The 24,413-nt window shown below is 64.1% G+C and overlaps 1 protein-coding gene across 2 annotated transcripts in view; it reads right to left on the reverse strand.

Moving 5' to 3' along the window:
• Positions 1-1,321: 1,321 nt before the first annotated feature.
• MYH9 (myosin heavy chain 9) overlaps positions 1,322-24,413 on the reverse strand; it is an 82,220-nt gene continuing 59,128 nt past the window's right edge. Inside the window, exons 15-42 of one of the 2 annotated variants that reach the window (XM_056137413.1) lie at positions 24,245-24,359; positions 23,344-23,406; positions 21,694-21,887; positions 20,548-20,669; positions 19,808-19,877; positions 19,018-19,178; positions 17,920-18,028; positions 17,070-17,201; positions 16,383-16,589; positions 15,688-15,825; positions 14,726-14,849; positions 13,504-13,675; positions 12,466-12,678; positions 12,110-12,254; positions 11,271-11,477; positions 11,052-11,156; positions 10,800-10,952; positions 9,521-9,769; positions 8,481-8,693; positions 8,160-8,372; positions 7,826-7,987; positions 6,806-6,934; positions 5,415-5,503; positions 5,201-5,324; positions 4,644-4,852; positions 3,977-4,085; positions 3,704-3,876; positions 1,322-2,578 (exon numbers count right to left, since the gene is read on the reverse strand). In XM_056137413.1, the coding sequence (XP_055993388.1) occupies positions 2,461-2,578; positions 3,704-3,876; positions 3,977-4,085; positions 4,644-4,852; positions 5,201-5,324; positions 5,415-5,503; positions 6,806-6,934; positions 7,826-7,987; positions 8,160-8,372; positions 8,481-8,693; positions 9,521-9,769; positions 10,800-10,952; positions 11,052-11,156; positions 11,271-11,477; positions 12,110-12,254; positions 12,466-12,678; positions 13,504-13,675; positions 14,726-14,849; positions 15,688-15,825; positions 16,383-16,589; positions 17,070-17,201; positions 17,920-18,028; positions 19,018-19,178; positions 19,808-19,877; positions 20,548-20,669; positions 21,694-21,887; positions 23,344-23,406; positions 24,245-24,359 (4,218 nt within the window). In that variant the 3' untranslated portion in view covers positions 1,322-2,460. The remainder of the gene's footprint in view (positions 2,579-3,703; positions 3,877-3,976; positions 4,086-4,643; positions 4,853-5,200; positions 5,325-5,414; positions 5,504-6,805; positions 6,935-7,825; positions 7,988-8,159; positions 8,373-8,480; positions 8,694-9,520; positions 9,770-10,799; positions 10,953-11,051; positions 11,157-11,270; positions 11,478-12,109; positions 12,255-12,465; positions 12,679-13,503; positions 13,676-14,725; positions 14,850-15,687; positions 15,826-16,382; positions 16,590-17,069; positions 17,202-17,919; positions 18,029-19,017; positions 19,179-19,807; positions 19,878-20,547; positions 20,670-21,693; positions 21,888-23,343; positions 23,407-24,244; positions 24,360-24,413) is intronic. The other variant, XM_056137414.1, reaches the window with a different exon arrangement.

A 24,413-nucleotide genomic window follows, 5' to 3' on the forward strand; every position in this document is an offset into this window, starting at 1 on the left:
ACTCACGGGCGCAGGTGTGGGACAGGCCAGAGAAGCTCGCTGCCAAGGGAGCCCGGGTTACTGGGAACTGGTGCAGGGCCGGAAGCAGCTGGGCAGGAAGGCGCCAGGCCGCAGCTCCTGAGACAGGTGTGATGCCAGCGGCTCTGCTCTGGGTGACTCCCAAGGCCACAACCAAGCGCCCCAATAGAGGAACACGAGGGGCTAGAGCGATAGCACAGCGGAGAGGGCATTTGCCTTGCACACAGCTAACCTGGGTTCGATTCCCAGCATCCCATAGGGTCCCCCGAGCACCGCCAAGCGTAATTCCTGAGTACAGAACCAGGAGGAACCCCTGAGCATCGCCGGGTGTGACCCAAAAAGAAAGAAACAACACAACCAGCACACAGGACCGCCAGCGACAGTGTATGACCCACCCCCGAACAGTTGCACAATGCCCAAACACGGCAACAACAAACGGGAAGAACTTAAAAAAATCCATAGAGGTGAAGTGCCGCTTTGCGTGTGGCAGACCCAAGTTCCGTCTCCGGCACCCTGTATGGTTCCCCAAGTCCTGCCAGGCATGATCCAGGAGCTCAGAGCCAGCCCTGAGCACTGCCAGGAGGAGCCCCCAGACATACATATACACCCACAAGAGTAGCTCCTGGGCCCGCCTGCCCTTCTCTCCAGGATGGTGGTCTCCTGCCACCCCGCCTGCCAGCCTGTGGCCCAGCGTTGCACAGAAGCTTCCAGAAGCACAAAGTAGTCTGGGATACGGCATCAGCATACAGCCCGTGAGAGGCCGCCCACGCACATACATGCATGTACACATATGCACAGACAGCTGCAGCATCAGTGCACAGCCCGAGAGAGGGCGCCCACGCACACGCATGCATGTACATACATGCACACACCCACATGCCAGCCTCTGGCAGACGGCAGCAGCATCGGTGCACAGCAGCATAAGGGCACACAGTCACACACGTATGTAACACACGTGCATACACACACACACATCAGCCTCTGGCACAGATTACTACAGCATCAGCGCACTGTCCACGAGAGGCCGCCCACGCACACACATGCATGTACACACATGCACACGCACGCCCACGCCAGCCTCCGCACAGATGGCTACAGCACCAGCGCACAGCCCACCCAAGCATGAGCACACACGTGCAACACGCATGCACACAGATTCGCCCGCCCCAGCTCCCCCAGCCCCCGCACAGACGCGGAGCACAAACGTGAGCACACACGTGCACACGCATGCACCCACACGCACGCACGCACGCACAGAGATGCACAGACAGCAGGAGACGAGGTTCTCGACACAAGGTCATTCTTTATTTTGGCGCTCGGTGGGCAGCTCCGGAGAGCGGCTGGCTGGAGCGGTGACAGCCGCGACACAGGCTAAGGCACTTGGAATCTGTCAAAGGGGAGTGGGGGGGTGGGAGCGAGCCCCTCCGCTCCCCTGCGGCAGCCTCCGGGGCCGACTCGGGGCCCCCGCGCGGGTCTGAATGCAGCATATCGACACGGGACACGCGGACCAGCAGCCGCTGCGTCGTCGCCCGCGCCGGCCCAAGGACAGGCAGTGATAGACTCGGAGCTCCATCCTTTATTGACGGCGCGGGGCGAGAAGATGCCGCCTCTGGGACCTCTTCCCGGACACCCGTGCGTGCGCCGCCGGTGAAGTAGGGGCTGCGGAGTGGGGGGAGGGGGCCGTCCTCGAGTCTCCCCAGTGGAGTCTCCCCTGGCCCTCGCGACCCAGCTGGACTCGGACCCGGGACAAGTTCCTGAACCATTCCATAGTTTGGTCCCCAAGAGTGCGGGAAGCAGCGGGCCGGCCGGCCGGGTCGGTGGGTGGGCACCGGGGCAGAGGTGGGGCAGGGGCATCATTGCACTGAGACCTGCAGCGGGCGGGGACAGGGGGCGCTGCCCGGAGGGAGGAGGGGGTCACACAACCGCCCTCCCCCCCGCCTGCCCCCGGCCCTCTGTGCCCCGCACAGAGGGGGCCCCGGGGCCTGCTCGTGCCGCGGGTCGGGGGATTGGGTCGGGGTGTGAGGTCACCGTGTGTGATTGCCAAGAGCAAAAAAGGGTGCTGGGGTGGAGGGAGGGAACAATTGGTGACGTGGGGGGAGGGGGGAGGGGGAAAATGACTCTCCCGGGGTGCCCAGCTATCAAAACTCCTCAGACAAAGAAAAATAGATTCGTAGAAAACTCTGGCCCTGCCCGAGGGACCGCCTCAGTGCAGGGCGATGCGCCCACTGGCCGCTCTAACAACTCCCGGGTGGGGGGGCCCGGGACCCTGACTCTTTGGTATCAGATTTAGGGGAAGGGGGGGAGGATCGGTGGGAGGAGGGGGAGTGAGCTGCAGCACGAGAAGCCGAAGGGCCTGGACGAGGCGGCGGGGGCGCGGGTAGAGCCGATCCGAGGGCGGGGAGGGGCGCCGAGTCCCCGGGGTCCGGCGGTCCTGGGCGGCGGCTACTCGGCAGCCTTGGCCTCGGCCCCGTCGGCTTTGCCGTCCACCTCCTCGTCTGAGCACTCGCCCGTTCCTTTCCGGGCCATGCGGCGCGGCACGACGAACGGCAGGTCCCCGCGCCTGGGGACAAGGGGCACAGCAGGGTCAGCGGGGAGGCCCGGCGCCCACCAGTCCGCGCTGGGCACTGGAAGCCCCGCCCCCACCCTCCCAAATAGGGATCCGACCCCCAACGCCCCCCCATCCCGAAACTCAGGGCGGGGCCCGGGCACCCTCGGGGTCACCGCAGCCCCAACACAGGAAACCAGAGTGACCGCCAGGACCCCACAGGCACTGGGCAGGGCGCGGCCCCCCTCCCGTCACATGGTCCCCCACGGCCAGAGCATCCGCTCACGGGGCAGGAAGGGGGTCTCCTGGGGGCAAAAGGAGGACCCTGGAAGGAAAGACCCTCCCAGAGCAGGGGACCCTGTCGGGGCGTCCGGGAACCCAGTGAGTCCGAGGCACCTGCTGGGCGCCCAAAACCCAGCGAGCAAACGGTCCCGTCCCCTTCAGAGTGCGCCCCACTAGGAGGCCCTGGGATGCTCCCCGGAGGTCGCAGGGCCAGGTGACAGCCAGGGCCAGAAAAAGGTAGAGGCGGGGCTGGAGCGATAGCACAGCCGGGAGGGGAGGGCGTTTGCCTTGCACGCTGCGGACCGGGGTTTGATCCCCAGCATCCCATATGGTCCCCTGAGCATCTCCAGAAGTAACTCCTGAGTGCAGAGCTAGGAGGAACCCCTGTGCATCGCCAGGTGTGACCCAAAAAGAAAAAAAAAAAAAAAGGAAGAGAGGCAGCAAGGAAGAGAGTAGGGACGGGCGGCCACGTGTTCTGCTGAACTGGGTTCGAACCCGGATAGCTCCTGAGCCCCCCAGGCGCGATCCCTGAGTGCAGATCAGGCATAAGCCCTGAACACCACTGGGTGTGGCCCCAAAACAGAGGGAGGGAGAGAGGAGGGAGAGATGAGAGAGAAAAGAGAGACGGGGACTGCCCTTTCTCATTAGGGGAGAGCCAGGAGCCCAGAGGTCCCCCCTTCCCCGACTCAGGCAGTGGCCAAGACACAGAACGGGCCCAGGGCAACCCGCTCTGACCAGCCCCACCCTGTGCGTCAACCCCCCGCCCACCCCTTCTCCCAGGGCCCCTTGGGAACACGCGGGTTCTGGCTCTTTCTCAGTGGGGACCCCGCACCCCTCCTCCTGGCGACCCCCGCTCACCTGAGCTTGCTCTTCAGGGAGCTGACCTCGCGGTTCATGGCATCGGCCGTCTCCGTGGCGTCCTCCAGCTCCCGCTGCAGTTTCCTGCGGGACGCGTTGGCCCGCTGCGCCTCCTCCTCGGCCTCCTCCAGCTGCCGCTTCAGCTGCTTCAGGCGGGTGGACGCCTTGTCGGCCTGCAGGGACGCGGGCGGGTGAGGGGCGCCTCGGGTCGCCCGAGGGAGGGGGTGGACCCCCGGCCCCTGCCCCCGGCCCCGCCCCAGCCCGGGCGCGCACCTGGTCCTTGAACTGCTCCGCGTTCCTCCGCTCGTCGTCCACCTGCAGCAGCACGTCCTTCAGCTTCTTCTCCGCCCGCCGCACCTGCTTGCTGGCCGCCTGGCGCTCCCTGCGGGGACAGGGACGAGGCTCAGGGGACCCTCCTGACGGGGCTCGCTGGACGCGCCCACCCCGCGGTGCTGTCTCCCCGGGAGCTCCTCAGGGAGGGCACTCGGAGCGACTCCGCAGCCAGGCAAAGTGCGGCGGCCAGGGGTTGGGGGGAACCTGTGGCCAGCCCCCAGGGCACCCTAGTGCAAGGGGGAGACGCCTCTGACCCTGACCCTCATGGGACCCCCACACGGGGTCCTCAGCACCCCAGACTTTCCGTGTGTGTTACTGTAGGCGCTGGAAGTGCTTGGGGAGCGCTCCCGGGGGGCTTAGGGAGCAGTCCTTGGGGGCTGGGGAAGCACTCCTGGGGGGCTCGGAGAGCACTCCTGGAAGGCTCCGGGAACACTCCTGGCAGGGCTCCGGGAGCACTCCTGGCAGGGTCCAGGGAGCACTCCTGGTGGGGCTCAAGGGACCATCCGTCTGCGGGGGCCGCCCTGTCCCCAGGCCCCCCTCCTCCCCATGCTGGACCTCGAGGCCCCAGCCCGAGGTCCTGAGGTGGACGGCGGCCCCGGCCACCCACTTGGTCTCGTTGTCCAGCTGCTCCTCGAGCTGCGCGATCTTGGCCTCCAGGGCGCTGATGGACGCCTTGTACTTGGACTTGACGGCGGCCTCCATCTCCTGCAGCTTGAGCTTGAGCTCCTTGTTCTGCCGCTCCATCTGCTGCCGCGCGTTCTCGTTCTTCTGCGCGTGGCTGCGCTCCAGGTTCAGGTCGGTGTTCATCTGGTCGATCTGGGGGGAGCAGGAGGCGGGGGGCCGGTGAGGGGGGAGAGGGGAAGGCGCGGGGGAGGGTGGGGGAGCGGGGCAGGTGGGGCGGGGGCAGGAGGGATGGGGCAAGCGGGGTGGGAGGGATGGGGCAGGCGAGGCAGGGGAGGTGGGAGGGGTGGGTGGGCAGGGCAAGAGGGGTTAGGGAAGGCACAGAGTTGGGGGGGAGGCGGGATGGGGAGGGGCGGGGTGGAGGGGTGTGGTGGGGCGGGCAGGATGGGGGACAGGGGATGGGACAGGCGGAGCAGGTGGGGTGGGAAGGATGGGGCAGGCGGGGCGGGACGGGAGAGGTGAGGCGGGCGGGGCGGGGCGCACCTGCAGGTTGGCCTTCTTCAGCCGGTCGTTGACCAGCTCCGTGTTGCCCTGCTCCTCCTCCAGCTCCTCCTCCAGCTGGGCGATGCGGGCCTCCAGGCGCCGCTTCTCCTCCAGGGCCAGGGCGCTGCGGGCGTAGGCCGGGCTGGTGAGCACCCGGGACACCCGCCCGCCTGGACACCCGCCCCCCCACTGCCCACCGGCCTGCCCGGCTCACCCTTTGCCGCTGCTGTTGGCGATCTCGTCCGCCAGCTCGTCCCGCTCCTGCTGGGCCTGGCGTTTGGCGCGCTCGGCGGCCGCCAGCTCCTGCAGGGAGGTCCGAGTCCATGAGCCCCCGGGAGGCCGGGGGACGCAGCCCCCAGAGCCCCGAAAGCGCTCCCATTCCTGGTCCCGGCCAAGGCACCCCTCACCCCCTGACCTCCCCCCAGGACTCCCCTAAATCCTGGGGCCTCTGCTTAGGGCCACGGAGGCAGCCCAAGTCTGCAGGGTCTCACTCAAGGCAGATTGGAGGTCAGAGGGGGACGAGCCCTGAGTGATGGGGCCAGGGTGGAGGGCAACAGCCCACGAGTGACCTCAGGATGGCGGGGGAGGATGTGACTGAACACGACAGAAAAGTGGGGGGGGGGGCCCATTCTGCAGAGGTCAGAGCCCAGGGGACATAGCCCTGACGGGCTGCATGCGCAGTGGCTGAGGGGGCCTGGGCACACTGGCGATGAGGGGCTGCGGGCCTGGGGGTCCGCCTGGGGTGCAGTAAGTGGTGATTCCCACAAAGCCTCATTTGCAGGGAGGGAGCCCGCCCCCAAAGGCGGCAGCTTAGTTCACACACACAGGCTGATCACCCCAGGGAGCCTGCTGCTTAATGAGACTCTGCAGGGAGCCTTGTTAAATAGCAAGAAGCCGCCCCACTGCTTCCAGGGGTGGCTGGTTTGGCTCTGCCCGGAGCTGTGGGCGCCTGTTGGTAAGAGGCAGCCTACAGCGCCCTCTGCTGGCTGGACCCACTTCCTACAGCCAAGTCATCCCTCCCCAGCTCCCTCTACTGGCTGGACCCACTTCCTGCAATTGGATTATCCCTCCACAGTGCCCTCTACTGGCTGGACCCCCTCCTGCAGCCAAGTCATCCCTCCCCAACGCTTTCTACTGGCTGGACCCACTCCTGCAGTTGGATTATCCCTTCCCAGCACCTTCTGCTGGCTGGACCCACTCCCTGCAGCCAAGTCATCCCTTCCCAGTGCCCTCTACTGGCTGAACCCACTTTCTGCAATTGGATTATCCCTCCACAGTGCCCTCTACTGGCTGGACCCACTCCTGCAGTTGGGTTATACCTCCCCAGCGCCCTCTGCTGGCTGGCCCCACTTTCTACAGCCAAGTCATCCCTCCCCAGCTCCCTCTACTGGCTGGACCCACTTCCTGCAATTGGATTATCCCTCCACAGTGCCCTCTACTGGCTGGACCACCTCCTGCAGCCAAGTCATCCCTCCCCAGCGCCCTCAACTGGCTGGACTCACTCCTGCAGTTGGATTATCCCTCCCCAGTGCTCTCTACTGGCTGGACCCACCTCCTGCAGCCAAGTCACCCCCCTCCCCAGTGCTCTCTACTGGTTGGACCCACCTCCTGCAGCTGGATCATCTCCGCCTCCATGCTCTTCAGCTTCTTCTCATTCTCCTTGGCCTGCGCCAGGATGTCCTCCCGGGAGGCACGTGTGTCCTCCAGCTCACGCATGTAGTCCTTCATCTGGGCCTGGAATGGGGAGGAAGAGGCTTGATCGACACTGGGTCCTGCCCACCCATGCACCATACCGAACACTCCCAACAGGATCTCGGGGCCGGTTTTCAGTCTGACAACACCTTTCACCAGCTTTCACCTTATGGGTGGAAGAGTCAAAGAAAGAGGTCCCAAGCCTGCACCGACTTCCCGCTGTCTGCAGTGCTAGGCCTGAGACACAAACTTCAGCAGGGCTGTGTCCCATCAGGCGAAGCCACAGAGCTTTGATCGCTACAACGTCCCATAACCTGACCTAGCGTGTTCTAAAGCCCACCCACTACACTGACAGAGTGGGAACACGTTCCCTGTCTGCAAGTCACAAGATCTTGGTAAAAGAGCTTGTTTTCTCCCATAGAGAGCTCCCCAATGGTGTATCTCCGCTAAGTGGGTGCAATTTTATGGGTCTTGGCGGGAGGGGGGCAGTGGGTCTGCCAACAACACTCAGGGCACGGGGGGACCCGTGGCCTCGAAAACAAGCCGCCACCATTCCTTAACTGCTGCCAGTTTGCAGGTGACATGGCATCTCAGGGGTATCTTTAAGGTGCAAAATCTCCCCCAAATCTGTGTTCCGGTTCAGGCTGCTTCACTGAACCATCAGCTCCAGAACCTCCCGTCACTATGGATGAAGCCTGGCCTGCATCAGAACCTGGCCTGTCCATAGTTTGTTCTGGAACTCAACCATAACCCTGAGGTGTCACCGGTCTGTACTGGAGATACTAAGTTGTTGGCTTAATTGCACATGTTCTTGCCTCCGATTTACCTCTGGGCCTCTCCGTCTCCCTCTAAGACAGGGAGATGCGCATCCCGTGGCCGGTTCAGAGAGGAGAGGGCAGCAACGCCCAGCCTGCGACGGCCGCCCCGTCTCACCTGCAGCTTCCGGAGCTGCTTGATGGCTTCGTCCCGGTTCTTGTTGGCCGTGTCGATGTGGGCCTCCAGGTCCTTCAGGTCCATCTCTAGCTTCTTCCGGGCGGCCATCGCCATGGAGCGCTGCTTCCGCTCATCCTCCAGCTCAGCCTCCATCTCCCGCACCTGGGGAGTGGCCGGCAGCTAGGGGTGCGCCCAAGGACCTGCGCCTCCCCGGCTGAGCCCAGGGGGTCGAGGCCCGGTGATGTGGGGGAGATCTGCAGGGCCCTCTGTCCTGTCCCAGCCCCCCAGCACTACATGCCTCCACAAAGGGCAGCCCCGGGAGGCCCCAGCGCACCTGGCGGACCAGCTGCTTCTTCTTCTCCTCGCTCTGCTCGTCGCGGCCCTGCAGGTCGCGCTCGAACTGGGCTTTCATGGCCTGCAGGTTGACCTCCAGCCGCAGCTTGGCGTCCTCGGTGGCCTGCAGCTCGTCCTCCAGCTCTTCGAGCTGCGTCTTCATCTCCTCCACCTGCTGCTCCAGCGCCCGCTTGGACTTCTCCAGCTCGTGGACCTGCGCCCCAGGGAAGCTGCGTCAGGGGCAGGGTGGGGAGGGATGAAAGGCCCCCCGGGGAGTCTGCATCACGGTGTCCACGGAGTCGGGGGTGGGGGGGGCACTCACGCTCTTGCCCACGTCGTCCTTGGAGCTCATGAGGTCCTCCATCTCCGTGCGATACTGCTTGTTGAGTCGCTCCAGCTCGGCCTTCTGCTCCACGGCCTCCTCCAGGGCCCGGGCCAGCGACAGCGCCTTGGTCTCCTTCTCCCGGGCCTCCGCCTCCGCCCGGTCCCGCTCCTCGGCGTACTTGGCCGAGATGGTCTTCTCCTCGGCCAGGAGCTGGGGAAGCCACGGACCCGGTGAGACTGTGGCACTGGGCCCTCGGGCCAGCCCGGAGCCTGCTCCCCACCCCCATGGCCCCGGCATCCCGCCAGCCTGGAGAATATGGGGGACCCCCCCAGGGGCAAAGTCCCAGGGAGGGGGGCAAAAGAGGCAGAGCCAAGCCAGTTGAGCTGATGTGAGGAGAAGGTTCCGGGGCTTCTACACCTGGGCAGGTGACCCCCACGCCAAGTGGGTGCCACTCTCAGCACTGGCACAGTGACGGGCATCACCTGGGGATGATGCCCCACTAGGGCAGCCCACGGGCACAGCTTGCCCGAGACCAGGGAGGCCACTCTGCCCCTGGGTGACCGGGTGGCATTTGTCTCAGGGAAAATTCGATTCTGATGGCCCCAGATTTCCTCCCACTACCCCCAAACCCTGTGTCTGCTCCTCTGGGAGCTGCTTCAGATCTTTTGTGATGAGACACCAAAAAAATTCCACAACATTTCTGGAGAAGGGCCAGTGACATACATAGGGCCAAGCCGGGTTCGCTTCCTTACCACACAGGGTCCCCTGAACCCCACCAGGAGGGATCCCTGAGCACAGACCCCGGAGTCAGCCCTGAGCACCGCTAGGTATGGCCCCCAAACAAGTAATCAAAAATCCTGGGTAATTAAATGGTTCAATATGGGAAAACCCATAAGGGCGAGGGCTGTTTGTCTCCTGTCACCTGGGATGGGTGCCCCGTGGGGAGCTGAGAGGGGAGAGCTGGGCACGGGTGCCCTGGGCCCACCCGGCTGGGCAGGGAGGGGAGGGGAGTCCCCACCCTGGGCTGCTGCACGCACCTGGTCGAACTTCTTCTGCTTCTTCTCCAGGTTGCACACGCTCTGCCGCTGGTGGTCCAGGTCCACGAGCAGGTCGTCCAGCTCCTGCTGCAGCCGCGTCTTGGTCTTCTCCAGCTTGTCGTAGGCCGCCACCTTCTCCTCGAAGCGCTGGCCCAGCCCCTCCAGGTCCTTCTGCAGCTTCTTCTTGGCCTCCTCAGCCGTCTCCAGGCACCCGACGCCGTCCTCCATCCTCTTCTTCATGTCGGACACCTGGACAGGAGCAGCGGGTCAGAACGGCCCAGGCACACACTCGCACATACACACACATGTGCACACACACACACATACACATAAACACACATACATACATACACATAAACACACATGCATGCATACGTGTGCACATATGCATACATGTGCACATACACATGCATACACATGCACACATATGCATAAACATACATGCATACATGTGCACAAAAACACACATACATGCATACATATACACACATGCACATACACATAAACATGCAAACACACATGTGCACACACATAAACATACACACATGCATATATGTGCATACACGCATAAAAACACATACATTTGGGTGGGATGGGGGTGGGAGGGATACCGGGACCCGTGGTAGTGGAAAATGGGCACTGGTGGAGGGATGGGTATTTGATCATTGTATAACTGAAATCCAAGCACAAAAATTTGTAAGTTTACAACTGTGCCTCATGGTGTTTCACTAATAAAAATTTTTTTAAAAAACCCACACATTTACACACACATGCACATATACATACGCATGCATACGTGCACACACATACACATGAACATGCATACATATACACACATGCACATACACAAACGCGCATACACATATGTGTGCACGTGCGCGCACACACATATACACATTTGCATACAGACACACACACAGAGCCTGCGGGACCACGTGACTGAATGTGGGGATCGTGGAAAAACAAGAACAGCGAAAGGTTTCCGGGTGCCCAACGGCCACAGACCAATCCCAAACTAACTGTGGGGAGCCCGGGGTGCTCACAGCACTCAAGTCCAGGTTGTTTCTCAGCCAAAAATGGGTGACGGGAGCCAGGTGAAAAAGTCCAAGGACCTGGCACTTTGCCACGCCCACAGTCAACCCCCATTGGCCCCTGGCGCCATAGAGGGCCCCTGGTGTGTGTCCTGCATAGAGTCGCAGGGTCCCAGAGGGGAGCCCCGGGGGAGGCTTCCAGCAGAGGCTGGGGGTGCAGAGCACGGGGGGCGGGAGGGGGAGCCCACCTGCATCTGTAGGCTGGCGACTTGCTTCTCCAGGTTACGCTTGGCCTCTTCCTCCTCCTCCAGCTGCTCCCGGAAGGAGTTCTTCTCATCCTCCAGCTGCCTCAGCTTGGTGCTCAGGCTCAGCTTCTGCCGGTTCTCCTCCTGCAGTTGCTCCTGCAGCCGGGGCGGGGGGAAGACGGGGCGGACTCAGGATGCGCCCCCGGATCTGCCAGGGAGGGTGGGCGGGCGGGGAGGCGGCCCATGGGCAAGCACCTGTGTGTCCTGCAGCTGCGACTCCAGCGTGGAGAAGTCCTTGGTGAGTTTGCTGGACTTGCTGTCCGACTGCGAGAGGAGGCCCGTGACGTTGTCCAGCTCCACCTGCCGGGGGGACGGAGCACACGGGCGCCGTGAGTGGGTGGGGAGTGCTGGGGACAGTGGCTGGGAAGGAACGGGGTGGGGGGTGGTGCTCCCCAGCCTTCAGGCCCAGCTCACCTGCAGCTTGGTGACCTTGTCGGCCAGCTCGGTGCGCGTGCGCTCCCCCTCGGCCAACCGGCCCTGCAGCTCCTGCAGCTGCGCCTCGGCCTTCTTGCGCCTGTGCTCCGAGTCCCCCTTGCCCTGCAGCAGCGCCTTCACCTCGCTGGCCAGCTCCCCCCGCTCGCTCTCCAGCGTCTGCTTGGCCTTCTCCAGGTTGGCCTTCACCTGCAGGTCGGGGACAGAGGCGTGAGTCAGGCGGGGCCGGGGCCAGCTGCCCGCAGCAGGGCCGGCACCAGGGCTGCGGGGGCCCTGGACAGGGGAGCCCTGGACACAGGAGCCCTGGACCAAGGTCATCAGCAAGTCCTGTTCTGGTGGGTTGTTCGGCATGGGTGGGGGTCAAGCCCAGGACCTCACCCGGGCCAGGCATGACGCCCCCACCCCCAGAGGCGAGTCCCAAGCTAACACTGGGGCCTGCACCACCCCAGAGGCCAGGGGTCCCCCCACAGATCCAAGAGTGAGGGCGCTTCTAAGCCCAGGAGGGCATGTGTGTGTGTGTATGTGGGGGGGGGGAAGGTTGCTATGCCCCATTCCCGCCGGCAGAGACACAATTCGTGAGGGAGCTGCAGCTGCCCCAGACCAGGCAGGGTGTGCCCAGGGGCCCTGGCCAGCACTGACCGGGAGGAGAGACCCCAAGCCTCCAACTTGGGGGGTGGGGGGAATACTGAATTCCTTGAGACTTCAGGCTCCTCTAGGGCGCCCCGGCCACCCCAGGGCCTCACAGACAGGGACATACATGTCCACGGCATCCCTGCCTAAAAACCTGCCAACCCCCCTGGACGGTGTCCGGCCCTGCGCACCCGCTTGGTCTGCTCCAGCTGCTCGGCCAGCTCCTCCACGGCCTGCGCATGCTTCTGCCGCATCTCCTGGATCTGCGACTCGTGCGTCTTCGCCTCATCCTCTAGCGTCTTCTTCAGGATGTTCACTTCCTGCTCACGCTTGGACCTGGGGAAGACGGTGTCAGCAGGAGGGCTCGGGTCTGCACCCCAGCCCCGCTCTGAGCCCGGCCCTGGGCCCCGCCCTGGCCTCAGGCCCCGCCCCGGCCTTGGGCCCCGCCCCCGGCCTTGGGCCCCGCCCCCAGTCCCCGCCCCCAGCCTTGAGCCCCGCCCCCATCCCCAAGCCCCGCCCCCGGCCCCCAGCCCCGCCCTGCGCCCACCTGAGCTCCTGCTGGGCGGCCGTGGAGTCCAGCGTGTCCTCCAGCTCCGTCTTCAGTGCCTCCAGCTCCTCGCCCAGGTCCCGCTTCTGCTTCTCAGCCTTGTTGCGGGACGCGCGCTCTGACTCCAGGTCCTCCTGCAGCTCGGACACCTGCGACTCCAGCTCGCGGATCTTCTTGAGGGCCAGGTTCTTCTGGGCCGCCTCTTCTTCCACCCTGCCGGGACCGGGCCACCCGTGAGTGCGGGGAGCATGGGAGCACGGGGGCCCCGGGGCCGGGGAGAGGGGGTCTCTCCTCTCTCCCTTCCCGTAAACTCTTATTGCTTCCAACACCCCCAGAAAAGAAATCAATAGAGACGCTGAAAAGCGCAGCTACCCACCCCCCAAGGGCCAGTCGTACTATGCCACAGGCTGGGGCTCCCATGGGGACCCCCACGCAGTGGGCAGCTGTCAGTGGACCCCCCCATCCTGATCAGACCCTGCACTGGGGGACCTGGGTGCGAGCCCTGGCAGAACACCACCTGGCCTGGCTCCCGCTATTCTATATTTTGGTTTGGACATTTTATAATTGCAGAGGAGGGGGTGGAATGATAATAAGTCGGGTAGGACGTTTGCCTTGCACACAAGCAACCTGGTTCAGCCCCTGGGACCTCAGACGGGCCTCAGGTCCTGCCGAGAGCAATGCTTGAGTACAGAGCGAGGAGTCCACCCTGGGCAGCCCCGGGCCTGGTCTGACTTGGTTTCGGGAGCACTGCAGCTGTCTCTGTGCCCAGGGCCACCCCTTGGCAATGCTCAGGAGACCCCGGAGGCACATCAGCCCAACACAAGGCAAATGCCTGAACTATCTTTCTGCACACTCCGCTCTTTCTATTTTTGCTCCTTTTAAGTGTTTGGGCCCCACTGGCAGTGCTCGGGAGTTACTCCCGGCTCTGTGCTCAGGAATCCCTCCCTGCAGGCTCAGGGATCTAACTCAAGTCTGACGCGTGCAAGGCCAGCACCGTGCCCAGGAGCGCCTTAGACTGTGAGGGGCGGGCGCCCTCACCTGGCCAGCGCGGCCTGCAGCTCCTCCTCCTTCTTGGCCAGCTGCATCTTGAGCTCCGCGATCTGCGCCTGCAGCTCAGCGATCTGGTCGCTGAGGTCGGTGGAGTCGCCCTCCAGCTTCCGGCGCGTCTTCTCCAGCTCCTGCCGCTGCTTCTCCTCCCTCCGGAGGCGCTCTGCCGGGACAGGGAGAGGCTGGCAGCCGTGGCAGAGGGCAGTACCACAGGGCAGCGTCCCCCTGGCCACAGCCGGGCAGACCCACACCGAGGTGGCCTGGCCAGGTCAGGACCACCAGGGCGGCCCCTCACGCTGCCGCTGAGTGGCCCACCACGGGGAGACGCCTGAGTGAGGCCGAAATCACGGGGACGTGCAGGGTCCTGGGGCACCCAGCAGGCGTGGACCTCCGTCCCCTGCCTCAGTCAGCCCACGTCAGGGCACGCTCGGGGCCCTGAAGCCACTGTCGGCGCTGTGGCCGCCCAGGCACCATGAGGCACCAGTCGCTAGGGACACTCTGGTCCACAGAAGTGTCCACGTCCTTGGCCTGCCAGCGACACCATTGGGTATGTGTGTGTGCGTGTTTGTGTGTACGCACATGCGTGTGTGCATGTGTATGGGTAAGTGTGAGTGCATGTGTGTGTGCGCATGTGTGGGTGAGTATGCGTGTGTGTGTGTGCGTACCACTCCCCCAGAAACAAAGGCCCTAATGATGGGTGGGTTTCGGCCCACGCCATCCAGGCACAGGACTGAGGCTTGGGGTTCTGGCCTGAGCACCAGCAGGTGGCTCTCAGCCTTTCCTGCACAAGCCGGAGGGAGGGGCCGTTCAGTCACTGCATGGCCTGCCGCCTCGCCTTCACGGGGCCTCTGGGCACACACGGGGGACTGAGCCAGTCCCCAAGCCCCCCTCTGCTCCGCCGGGGACCCCTTCTGGGCCAAGAAACAAAGCCCTTGGCAGTGAGGAAATCAGAGCCGGATGCCATGGAGGGGGAGGGCAAAGGGGTGGTCGAGCTTCCAGGGAGCTTCAGAAGCATGTGCAGGTGGGATGACACCCGGCAGCCTTTCCTCTAGGGGGCGCCCCTCCCCATCCCGAGCCGCCCCACGCGGGGATCCTGAACACTGCCCCCTGCTGGGCACAGAGCACAGAGGCAGTCCAGGCTCGTGCCCCAAAGGGTAAAGCTCCCCGCAGCACCCGCGACCCTGCTAGGCTCCTAACCCCCCACGGCCCTCACCCTCCAGGTCAGAGATCATGGCCTCGTGCTTGTTCTTGAGCTTGGCCAAGCTCTTGGACTTCTCCTCCTCCTCGGTGAGGTTGGTGGTGAACTCGGCTATTCTGTCTTCCAGCAGCTTCTTCTCCTGGGGGTGGGAGAGCATGTGAGGGGCGCCCGGAAGTCAGGGGACCCGCCCGACAAACAGGCTGGGCTGGCGGGTGGGACATGTCTGTGGGGTGGCTCAGAGCTTGCTGGGATTGCCCAGGCTGGTGACAAGCTCCCCCTGAAGGGCCAGAAGCATCCGGTGGGGTCCCCTCTGCCCTCCTGGGCCCTCGCCGCCCTATGAGCTGGGCCAGGGAGACCTACCCCATATGTGTGGCCTACCCAGTGATCACACAGCCCCCGGGGAACAGGCCCACTGGCTCACACAAGCCTCTTCCTCCTCACACAACACACCCAGGTGGGCATCAGGAGCCCAGGGACCCCTCGGCTGGCCATGCCTGGTGCTGAGACCCCACTCCCAGCCTCGGCTGCCCATTGCCTGGGCGCCTGCAGGGACCCCACAAGGAGTACGGGCACCACTAAAGAGGGCTTAATGCACCCGTCCTGGGGGTCGACAGCTCAAGAGCAACCTGGCTAGCCTAGGGGCTGGACAGTCCAGCAGGGAGGGCACTTGCCTTGCACAGCCCAACCCAGGTTCCAGCCCCCAACATCCCTTGGGGTTCCCTGAACCCCACCAGGAGTGATGTCTGAGCATAGGAGTCACCCCTGACAATGGCTGGGAATGGCTCAAAAGCCTAAGAAATTTAAAAATAATGGTAATAATAATGACAATAATAACAATAATAATAATAATAATAATGCAACCTGGCACCTAAAAAATCCTAAACCTGCCCCGAGGACCCCACTTTGACCAGAGAAACAGGGCTGACACCCCAAGGTCGGGCCGGAGCCCCAGGACGCTGCAGAGACGGGGCGGGCACCTTGGCCAGCTTGCAGTTCTGGTCCTCCATGATGATCTGCTCCTCCTCCAGCTTCTTCAACTTGGCCTCAGTCGTCACCTTCTCCAGCTGCAGCTTCTGCCGGGCGCTCTCCTCCTCCTCCAGTTGCTCCTCCAGCTCCTATGGGGGAGGACCGGGAGGGTGTGTGAGGCCTGAGGCCAGTCCCCGCAGGGGAGGGATCACCCCCAGGGGAGGAAATGCACCCCCGGGCGGGGGATGGAGTGGCCAGAAGGGCCGGGAGGCAGCCAATGCTGGGACACTGTGACATCTGTGTCAACTGGCCCTGCCCAGTCCCCATCCAGCCCCTTCCCACAGCGCCCAGCCCAGCCGGGTGCCCATTCAGTCCCCGCCCCTTCCCGCAGCGCCCGGCCCCGCCCCTTCCCAGGCCCCGCCTCCACCCCGCCCATCCCACAGCACCCAGCCCTTCCCAGTCCCCGCCCCTTTCTAGTCCCCGCCCCTTCCCAGTCCCCGCCCCTTCCCAGTCCCCGCCCCTTCCCAGAGCGCCTGGCCCTGCCCAGCCTCGCCCAGTCCCCGCCCCTTCCCAGGCCCCGCCCCCACCCCGCCCAGGCCCCGCCCATCCCACAGCACCCAGCCCTTCCCAGTCCCCGCCCCTTTCTAGTCCCCGCCCCTTCCCAGTCCCCGCCCCTTCCCACAGCGCCTGGCCCCGCCCAGCCCACCTGGATGTTCTGCTGCATCTTCTTCTTCTCGGCCTGCAGGTGCTGGCAGCGCTCCTCCTCCTCCTCCACGCGGGCCTCCAGGTCGTGGCAGATCTCCTCCAGCTCCTGCTTCTTGGCCGTGAGCCGGGCCCGCAGCTCTTCGGCCTCAGCGCACAGCTCCGTCTCCGCCTGCAGCTGCTCCTGGAGCTGCATTTTCTCGGCCATGAGCTGCAGACGCATAGGGGATGCCGGGAGTGTGGGGTCAGGACCAGCTGCCTTCTGGGCACGTGGACCCCGCTGACCGCAGCAGCGGGCACTGAGACCTACCCCCAAGCCACCCCTTCCCCCGGGGCCCTTCCCTCCCCACACCCCAGGGGGGCCTGCACTGCACAGAGGCCGGTGGGCTTCCCCAGCACAAACTGTCCCCTTACAAGTCGGGGGACAGGCCTGTAGCGCACCTGACCCAGGTTTGCGTCCCCAGAGCTCTGCCAGATGCAGCCCTGGGGTCCCCGGCCACAGCACCCACAATCTGGGGGCGTCGCCCTGAACTGGCAGGCGGGTTAACCAGAACTGCCCCATGAGACCCCCCCAGGCCTCCTGAGCCCTGCGGGGGAGACCCCCCTCCAAAGCGTGCCATTCTAATAGAAACCCCTCCCATTCCGACAGGCCCTCCAGCCCGCGGCCCCCAGGGGGCAGCAGTGAGCGCACCTGGCTCTGCAGCGTCTCCATCTCCGTGAGCCTGTTCTCGGCCGCCAGCTGCTTCTCCCGCACCTTCACCAGCTCCTCCTCCTTGGCCATCATCTCCTCCTCCTGCCGGCTCACCTGCAGCAGCGGCTTCACCTGGGGAGCGAGAGGGCGGCCGGGATGGGGTCAGCTTGAGGCACCAGGGGTGGGCACGGACCTTCTGGGAATCGGTCAGTGCCAGGCGCAGGGCATGCACCGACCCAGAGCCGGGCCAGAAACGCAGGGGAACGTTCCCCAGCTTAAACCTGGCATGGGAGGAATTCCAGGCAGAAAGAAGAACGAGAGCCGTGAGCCTGCTCTCGGCGAGGGGCACGGCTCGGTGAGATCCTGAGACCCTCCACCGTCTACACAGCGAGCTCCAGAAGGTGCCCAGGAGAGCAGAGGGAGCACTTAGGGGAACAGACTCCCACGGCTGGTGGGTGCCGGGTGGAGGGGGCCGAACCCCAGGTCTCAGAGCCGCGCTGCGGGTCCTGGCCCCTCTCTGTCTTTTATTCCCGGTGCTTTTGGTCAGCATGACCAGATTATAAGGAAACACGGCCGGGCCACTTGACCACTGATGGGCTTAGGGCGCCCCCTAATGGCACACCCGGGGGCTGCGTCGGGAGCTGCTCTTTGGGGGTTCCCACCCACCCCACCCTCATCATCCCCAGCAGGGCTGCAACCGGGCCTCCCGCGGGATCCAGACCCCACGTGTCAGAAACGGCCTGAGTTGAGTCAAGGGTGCCCAGCACTGGGCGCCCTCAGCCACACAGGGGGCGCAGAGGCTCCTACCCTGCCCCACCCCACGGGGCGCAGTGAGGGGTCCAGGACCCACCTTGGTGAAGAGCCGCCACCACTGCCAGTTGCGCAGCTTGAGGTAGGCGGCACAGTTCCGCTGCAGCACCTTCATGGCCGTCAGCTGCTGCTGCCGCTTGGCGAAGGCCCTGTGGGCGGGACCCAGGGTCAGCACCCAGGGGCCCGGGCAGCACCCCAGGGTCACGGGAGACCCCTGAGTCCCACAGTCCCGCCCTTGCTCAGGAGATGCTGCTGGACAGAGCTGACCTCGCCAGGAGACTCTTGGGACAGAAGTATGTTGGGAGAGGGGGCAGCGGGTGGCCTGGGAATCCCCCCACCGGGTCCCCAAACTTTCAGAGGTGAGGGGGTCCCAGCAAGCCCCGCCCTTTGTGAAGGTGGGTCCAGCAAGGTGGCAGCTGGCACCCAGCCACCCAGGGGCTCGGCCTCCCAGCAGGGTTCCCGTTTGGGGGCGACCCCGGCGTCCTCCAGGGGGCGCTGTGAGGTGTGGGTAGGAGGGTGTTGACAAAGGAAGATTCCAACTGACCAAACTGGGACTTGGGGTTCGGACTGCAGCACACTCTGCCTCAGATCGGGGCGGGGGGGGGGGCGTGCCTGAGGGTCTGGGGATGTGGCTGTGACACCCACTGACCCACAGTGCCCAGGAGCCAGGAGTCACCCGGTGGGTGTCACTCCCACATGAGGGACAATAGGACGTGAGGCCTCACTCTGGGGCAGGGATCCCTGTGCTGTGATGCTCAGGGCTGACTCCAGGCTCTGTGCTCAAGAGATCGCTCCTGGCAGTGCTCAGGGAACCCTATGGGGTGCCGGGTGCAAAGCAAATGTCGTCCCCGATGTCCCGTCTCCCTGGCCTCACAGCTACATAAACACGTGTCTGGTTCCTGGACCACATCCCATGCTGCCTGGTCCCCTCACCCAGCTCTGTGCTCAGGGTTGGGACGGGGCATGGCCGGCGCCTTCACCCCACGCCCGACCCTCCTGTCCTCCCTAACGCAGATGCCGGGATCCTCGGGCAGAGACCCAGAAAAGGGGTCAGGGGTCACCCCGGATTCTTAGAGCCTTGGGCAGCCAACCCGGACCCCGGGGATGCAGCAGGGGAGTGGGCGAACGGGATACCCACTTCCTGGCCAGGTAGCCCCTGCAGCAGGCCTGGAAGCCGATGATGACGTCAGTGATCTTAAGGTCTCGCTCCTCCTCCAGGTGGGCCAGGACGCCCGCGCGGAAGAACACCTTGCTCTGGCCGATGCGGTACAGGTTACTGTCCAGCTCCAGTGCCTTGATCTGGGAACGGGATGGTAGGTCGGTCATGGTTGGCGCACAGACCCTGGGGCCAGCCCCATGTCAGACTAACAGGCACAGAATCTCAGTGCTGGCCATACTCCCCCCCCCCACATCCATCTCCTTTCTAGGGTCGAGATACCCACTGGCCGCCCGGTGAGCAGAGGGGCCCTGGCCCCAGGACCAGTGGCAGCCTGGTGTGCCCCTCTGCAGAGCCCCTGCCCCCAACCCAGCACCCCTACCGGGAAGAAAGCGCGCCCTTGAGGGGAGGCAGGAGTTTACAGCCCAGACGCCAGCAATGCCATAAGGCAGAGCCGAGGACCCCGCAAAGGACCCCCAGATCCTGCTCAGCTCAGGCACACGGCTGGCACCGGGCACAGGTCTGGGGTTGTGGTGCCTCCTGAGGGGTCTCAGCCAGGGACGAGGCTCGGGCTGAGCTCAGAGAGGGTCTGTGAGTGGGTTCATGAGTGGGTGGGCCTGTGGGTGAGTTCAAGTGTGAGTCCATGGAGCTGTTTGAGTCTGTGTGAGCTGCTGCACCAAGCACAGTGGGGTGCGGACGGGAGGAGAGGGCCCCTGGTGAAGTCTCCTGTGCCCCCCTAACCCGCGGGGGGCTGGGAGGCAGCTCAACTCACCATGAGCACACACGCCTGCTTCCCATCCATGAAGCCCTTCGGGATGGAATTCGGAGTGAGGATCTCATACCTGAGGGCAGGAAGGAGAGTCGGGTGAGGGGACCCCAGGGCCTGAGGACCAGCCCTGCCGTCAAGAGGATGGAGGGGTGGGGAGGAAGGAATTCATCCCCCAAGTTCCCTTGGGAAAGCGAAGAGACATCAGCAAGCCCCAGCCGCTCTCAGCTCTGGCTTGGAGGGAGAGAAAGGGAAGAGAAAGCGTGTGGCATGTTCTGGAACCTGGGCACGCAGGGCTGCCAACTGCTGGTGCCCAGATGCAGTGCCTGTTCCCGGGAGGCACAGCCCCCCACCTCCCTGACATGCTGCAGGGGACAGCGAGAGTATCCCAGAGGGGGTGCTGTCCCCGTGCTCTCTCTGCCCAGCTCTGCACCCAGAGTCCCTCAAACCCAGGGGTCAGGCCCTCACCCCCAGCTTATGTTCTTTAGTCCACAGGCCCACCCAGGGAAGGGAGTGATGTTGGGGGTCAGCGTTACCACCTGAGCACCCCAGCCCCTGCCCAAGAGCTTTTGGCCTCTTCTCATTACCCCCTGATGGCAGCAGATGGTGCCAGGCCCCCAGCCCCCTTTGGGACTTTCATTTTCGTGATCAGATCGGGTCGCCGCATGCTCTGGGACCGTGGGGAGAGTGTGAGCGGCACACGGGACCCACAGCCCTGCATGGACATGGAGACGCTCATTGCCTACCTCTGCCGGAACTCCTGGAAGACCACACGGTTGGGGAAGCCCTGGCGACAGATCCGGATGCCCTCCAGAACCCCGTTGCAGCGCAGCTGGTCCAGGACCAGATGGGGGTCCAGTTTGCCAGCCTGGAGAAGAAACACAGGCATGGAGTGATTCCCCGCTAAAGACACAGGCATGTGATCCCAGCTGGGGGGGGGGGGGAACTCTATAAAGTAAATGAACAGGAAGCGCAGGGTGCAGGTGTGCTGTCTCTTGGGGAGCTATGGCTGGACAGCAGGGGGTGCTGAGACTCTGTGCTGGGCTGCAGTGTTAGGGCCGACCAGCAGAGGGCACAGAAGCTCTCTTTGCTGGGCTGCAGTGTTAGGACTGACCAGCAGAGGGCACAGAGGCTCTCTTTGCTGGGCTGTGGTGCCAAGGCCGACCAACTGCGGGTGCTGCAGTTCTCTGTGCTGTGCTGCAGTGCCAGGGCTGACCAACAGAAGGTGCTGCAGCTCTGTGCTGGGCTGTGGTGCCAAGGCTGACCAGCAGAACGTGCTGCAAGATCTCTGTGCTGGGCTGCAGTGCCAAGGCTGACCAGCAGAGGGCACAGAGGCTCTCTCTGCTGGCGTGGCGGCAAATAAAGGTCACTTGGACTGCCCAGAGGCGGGATCAGGCCATAGTACCTCGGGTACCTCTGCTGTTCCCTGGAAGCCCAGCAACAGCCGGTGTTTGCTGAGCTCACACGTGTGCACACACACAACGCACACACAGCATGACACCAGGTGTCATGCAGACACCTGCAGCCAAGGCCAACCAGCAGAAGGTGCTGCAGCTCTCTGTGCTGGGCTGCAGTGGCAAAGCTGACCAGCAGAGGACAGAGGCTCTCTCTGCTGGGCTGTGGTGCCAAGATCAGCCAGCAGAAGGCGCTGGGCTGTGGTGCCAAGATCAGCCAGCAGAAGGCGCTGCATCTCTCTGTGCTAGGCTGCAGTGCCAAGACTGACCAGCAGAGGGCACGGAAGTTCTCTGCTGGGCTGTGGTGCCAAGGTCGACCAGCAGAAGGCGCTGCATCTCTCTGTGCTGGGCTGCAGTGCCAAGGCTGACCAGCAGAGGGCGTGGAGGCTCTGCGGTGGCTAGTATCCGCTAGGGGCACAGTCCCGACAGTCACCTCACCTTTTTCTCATGGTTGGGGATGATGCAGCGGACGAAGTTGGGGTTGGTGTTGCGCAGCGTGGCCATGAGCTTGGACAGCTGCTCCTTGTAGAGCTGCCCCACCGTGCGGAACATGCCCTTCCGCGTCTTGAAGGCCCCGGGCATCGCCGTCTCAGACATGCCAGCCACCTGGTCCAGGCCGATGATACGGTCCACTGTGGGGGCCACAGAAGAGCATGTGAGTGCCCGGCCAGCCTGGGGTGGGGGGAGGACAGTGGAACCAGAAAGAGACGGACAGACAGCAGGACGGAGAAAGAGGCTGTGAACAGCAAGAGCCAACTCCCTGGGGACCACGCAGAGGCCGATGTCCACCTCCAGGGGCGAGGCCAAGCTGGGGAACAGGCAACAGAAAAGGTCTGGGCCAGACCGGCCAGGCCGCAAACGGGGAGCACTGGCCGACTCCCCGCTGCTGCTGCCCACTGTAGGGCCCTGTCCCCAGGACATCAGTCAGCAGAGTACTGGGGCACAGCAAAGCGTCCACTAGTCTGTCTGGGGTGGGGTCAGCTAGAGACCTCCCCATCACATACGGTTACATGGACCTAGCACCGAGAACCATCCTGACTCACCCACCTTTTCCTGAGAACTGGGGGTGCAGGCTCGAAGGGCAGGGGGAGCTCTCGGCCGATTAACGCCCTGGGCTATGAGGCCTCGCACGCACGACTCTCTCTAGCTGGACCCTCCCCCCAATGGAGAGCAGAACATTCCACGCAACACATGACAGGCTCCCCAAGAACCAGCAGACGATGCTGACGTCAAGCCCAGGGCCTGCTCACGCCCCTGAGGCTTGTCTCCTGGTGTCGGGTTCTGGGCACCTGCACCCAGGAAGCAGCTCGGTCACTATGGCTCACACCAATGCCTGGACCCGAACCCACTGCCCATGCCAAGGGGTCAACACCTGCGGGCCAGCAACATGCGGACAGTGAGAGACAAAAACCATGGAACTGGGGCTGGAGTGATAGCACAGCAAGTAGGGCATTTGCCTTGCACGCGGCCGACCCGGGTTCGATTCCCAGCATCCCATATGGTCCCCTGAGCACCGCCAGGAGTAATTCCTGAGTGCTGACCAGGAGTAACCCCTGTGCATTGCCGGGTGTGACCCAAAAAAGCAAAAAAAAAAAAGTGTCATGGAACTGAGCTCCTGACTGGCATGGCAGCAAATAAAGGTCACTCGAGCTGCCCAGAGGCGGGATCAGATCATGGCACCTTGGGTGCCTGTACTGTCCCCAGAAGGCCCAGCAAGAGCGGGCGTTTGCTGAGCTCACACGTGTGCACACACAGACAGACACACACACACACACACAGAGCATGACACCAGGCCCTCATGCAGACACCTGCAGCCGGTCAAGCAGGATGTGGCCAGCAGTCGGAGACAACTGCCCGCCCTTTAGCACGCTGCAGCGGCAACACCCCCTGAGGGTCAACCCCGGCCCAGCCCTCCGGTGGTAGAGCAGAGGCCTGAGGGGGGTCGGGCACGGAGGCGGCCCCTCAAGCTCGGGGCCAAGACGCAGGCGGGCAGGCAGACAGGCCCAGCAGGCAGGCAAGCCAGCAGCGGGGGCCGCGCGGGCCCGGATGCACCCCACACGCACGGGCCCCCACGTGGTGGCCAGTCACCTGGTTCTAGGTGCAGAATAGGAAAGCGTTGATAGAAATAGGCTCTCTGAGTGTTCTGCATCTCTGCAACGGAGAGGTTAAAGCAAAACCCCGGCAAGGAGAGACCCACAGCCAGTCAGAGAGAAGGCCGGCACCAGCAAGAAGGTGGAGGCAGGGCAGCGTGAGGCCGGGCCTCCTCTGCCTCCCTGGGAGTGTGGAAGGTGCCGAGCGTCCACGCCGAGCAGGGCAGAGCTGCCCGGAGAGAGGGGCAGAGCCGCCCAGTGCTTCCAGCAGGAGGAGGCCCTTAGGAGCTGCCAAGGAAGGAGACCTGGGAGCTGTGCAGGTACGCAAGCGCCCCCTGGTGGGTGGCTTGGGAGCTGCGAGGGAAGAAGACCTGGGGGATGCAGCAGGTCTGCAAGCGCCCCCTGGTGGGTGGCTTGGGAGCTGCGAGAGGAGACCTGGGGATGCAGCAGGTACACAAGCGCCCCCTGGTGGGTGGCTTGGGAGCTGCGAGGGAAGGAGACCTGGGGGATGCAGCAGGTCTGCAAGCGCCCCCTGGTGGGTGGCTTGGGAGCTGCGAGAGGAGACCTGGGGGATGCAGCAGGTACACAAGCGCCCCCTGGTGGGTGGCTTGGGAGCTGCGAGGGAAGGAGACCTGGGGGATGCAGCAGGTCTGCAAGCGCCCCCTGGTGGGTGGCTTGGGAGCTGCGAGAGGAGACCTGGGGGATGCAGCAGGTACACAAGCGCCCCCTGGTGGGTGGCTTGGGAGCTGCGAGGGAAGGAGACCTGGGGGATGCAGCAGGTATGCAAGCGCCCCCTGGTGGGTGGCTCAGTCATTGCCAGAGTAGGAAAAGGTCCCAAGTGGCCCAAAGGAGGAAAGGACAGGGGGAAGAGGGCAGGGGGCAAAGGGCAAAGGGCGTACCATCCTTCCAGAGCTCTGAGACAAACTTGTCGGAGGACTGGTGCAGGAGCGTGGCGATGTTATCGTTCAGGGGGTCCATGTTCTTCATCAGCCACTCATCAGCTTTGTAGTCCACCTGCAGGTCAAGAGTCAGTCCCGAGACCGGCCGCACGGGGGCGCCAGCACGCAC

Source organism: Sorex fumeus, unplaced genomic scaffold (assembly GCF_029834395.1).
Source record: "Sorex fumeus unplaced genomic scaffold, SorFum_2.1 ptg000125l, whole genome shotgun sequence".
Classification (NCBI taxonomy): domain Eukaryota; kingdom Metazoa; phylum Chordata; class Mammalia; order Eulipotyphla; family Soricidae; genus Sorex; species Sorex fumeus.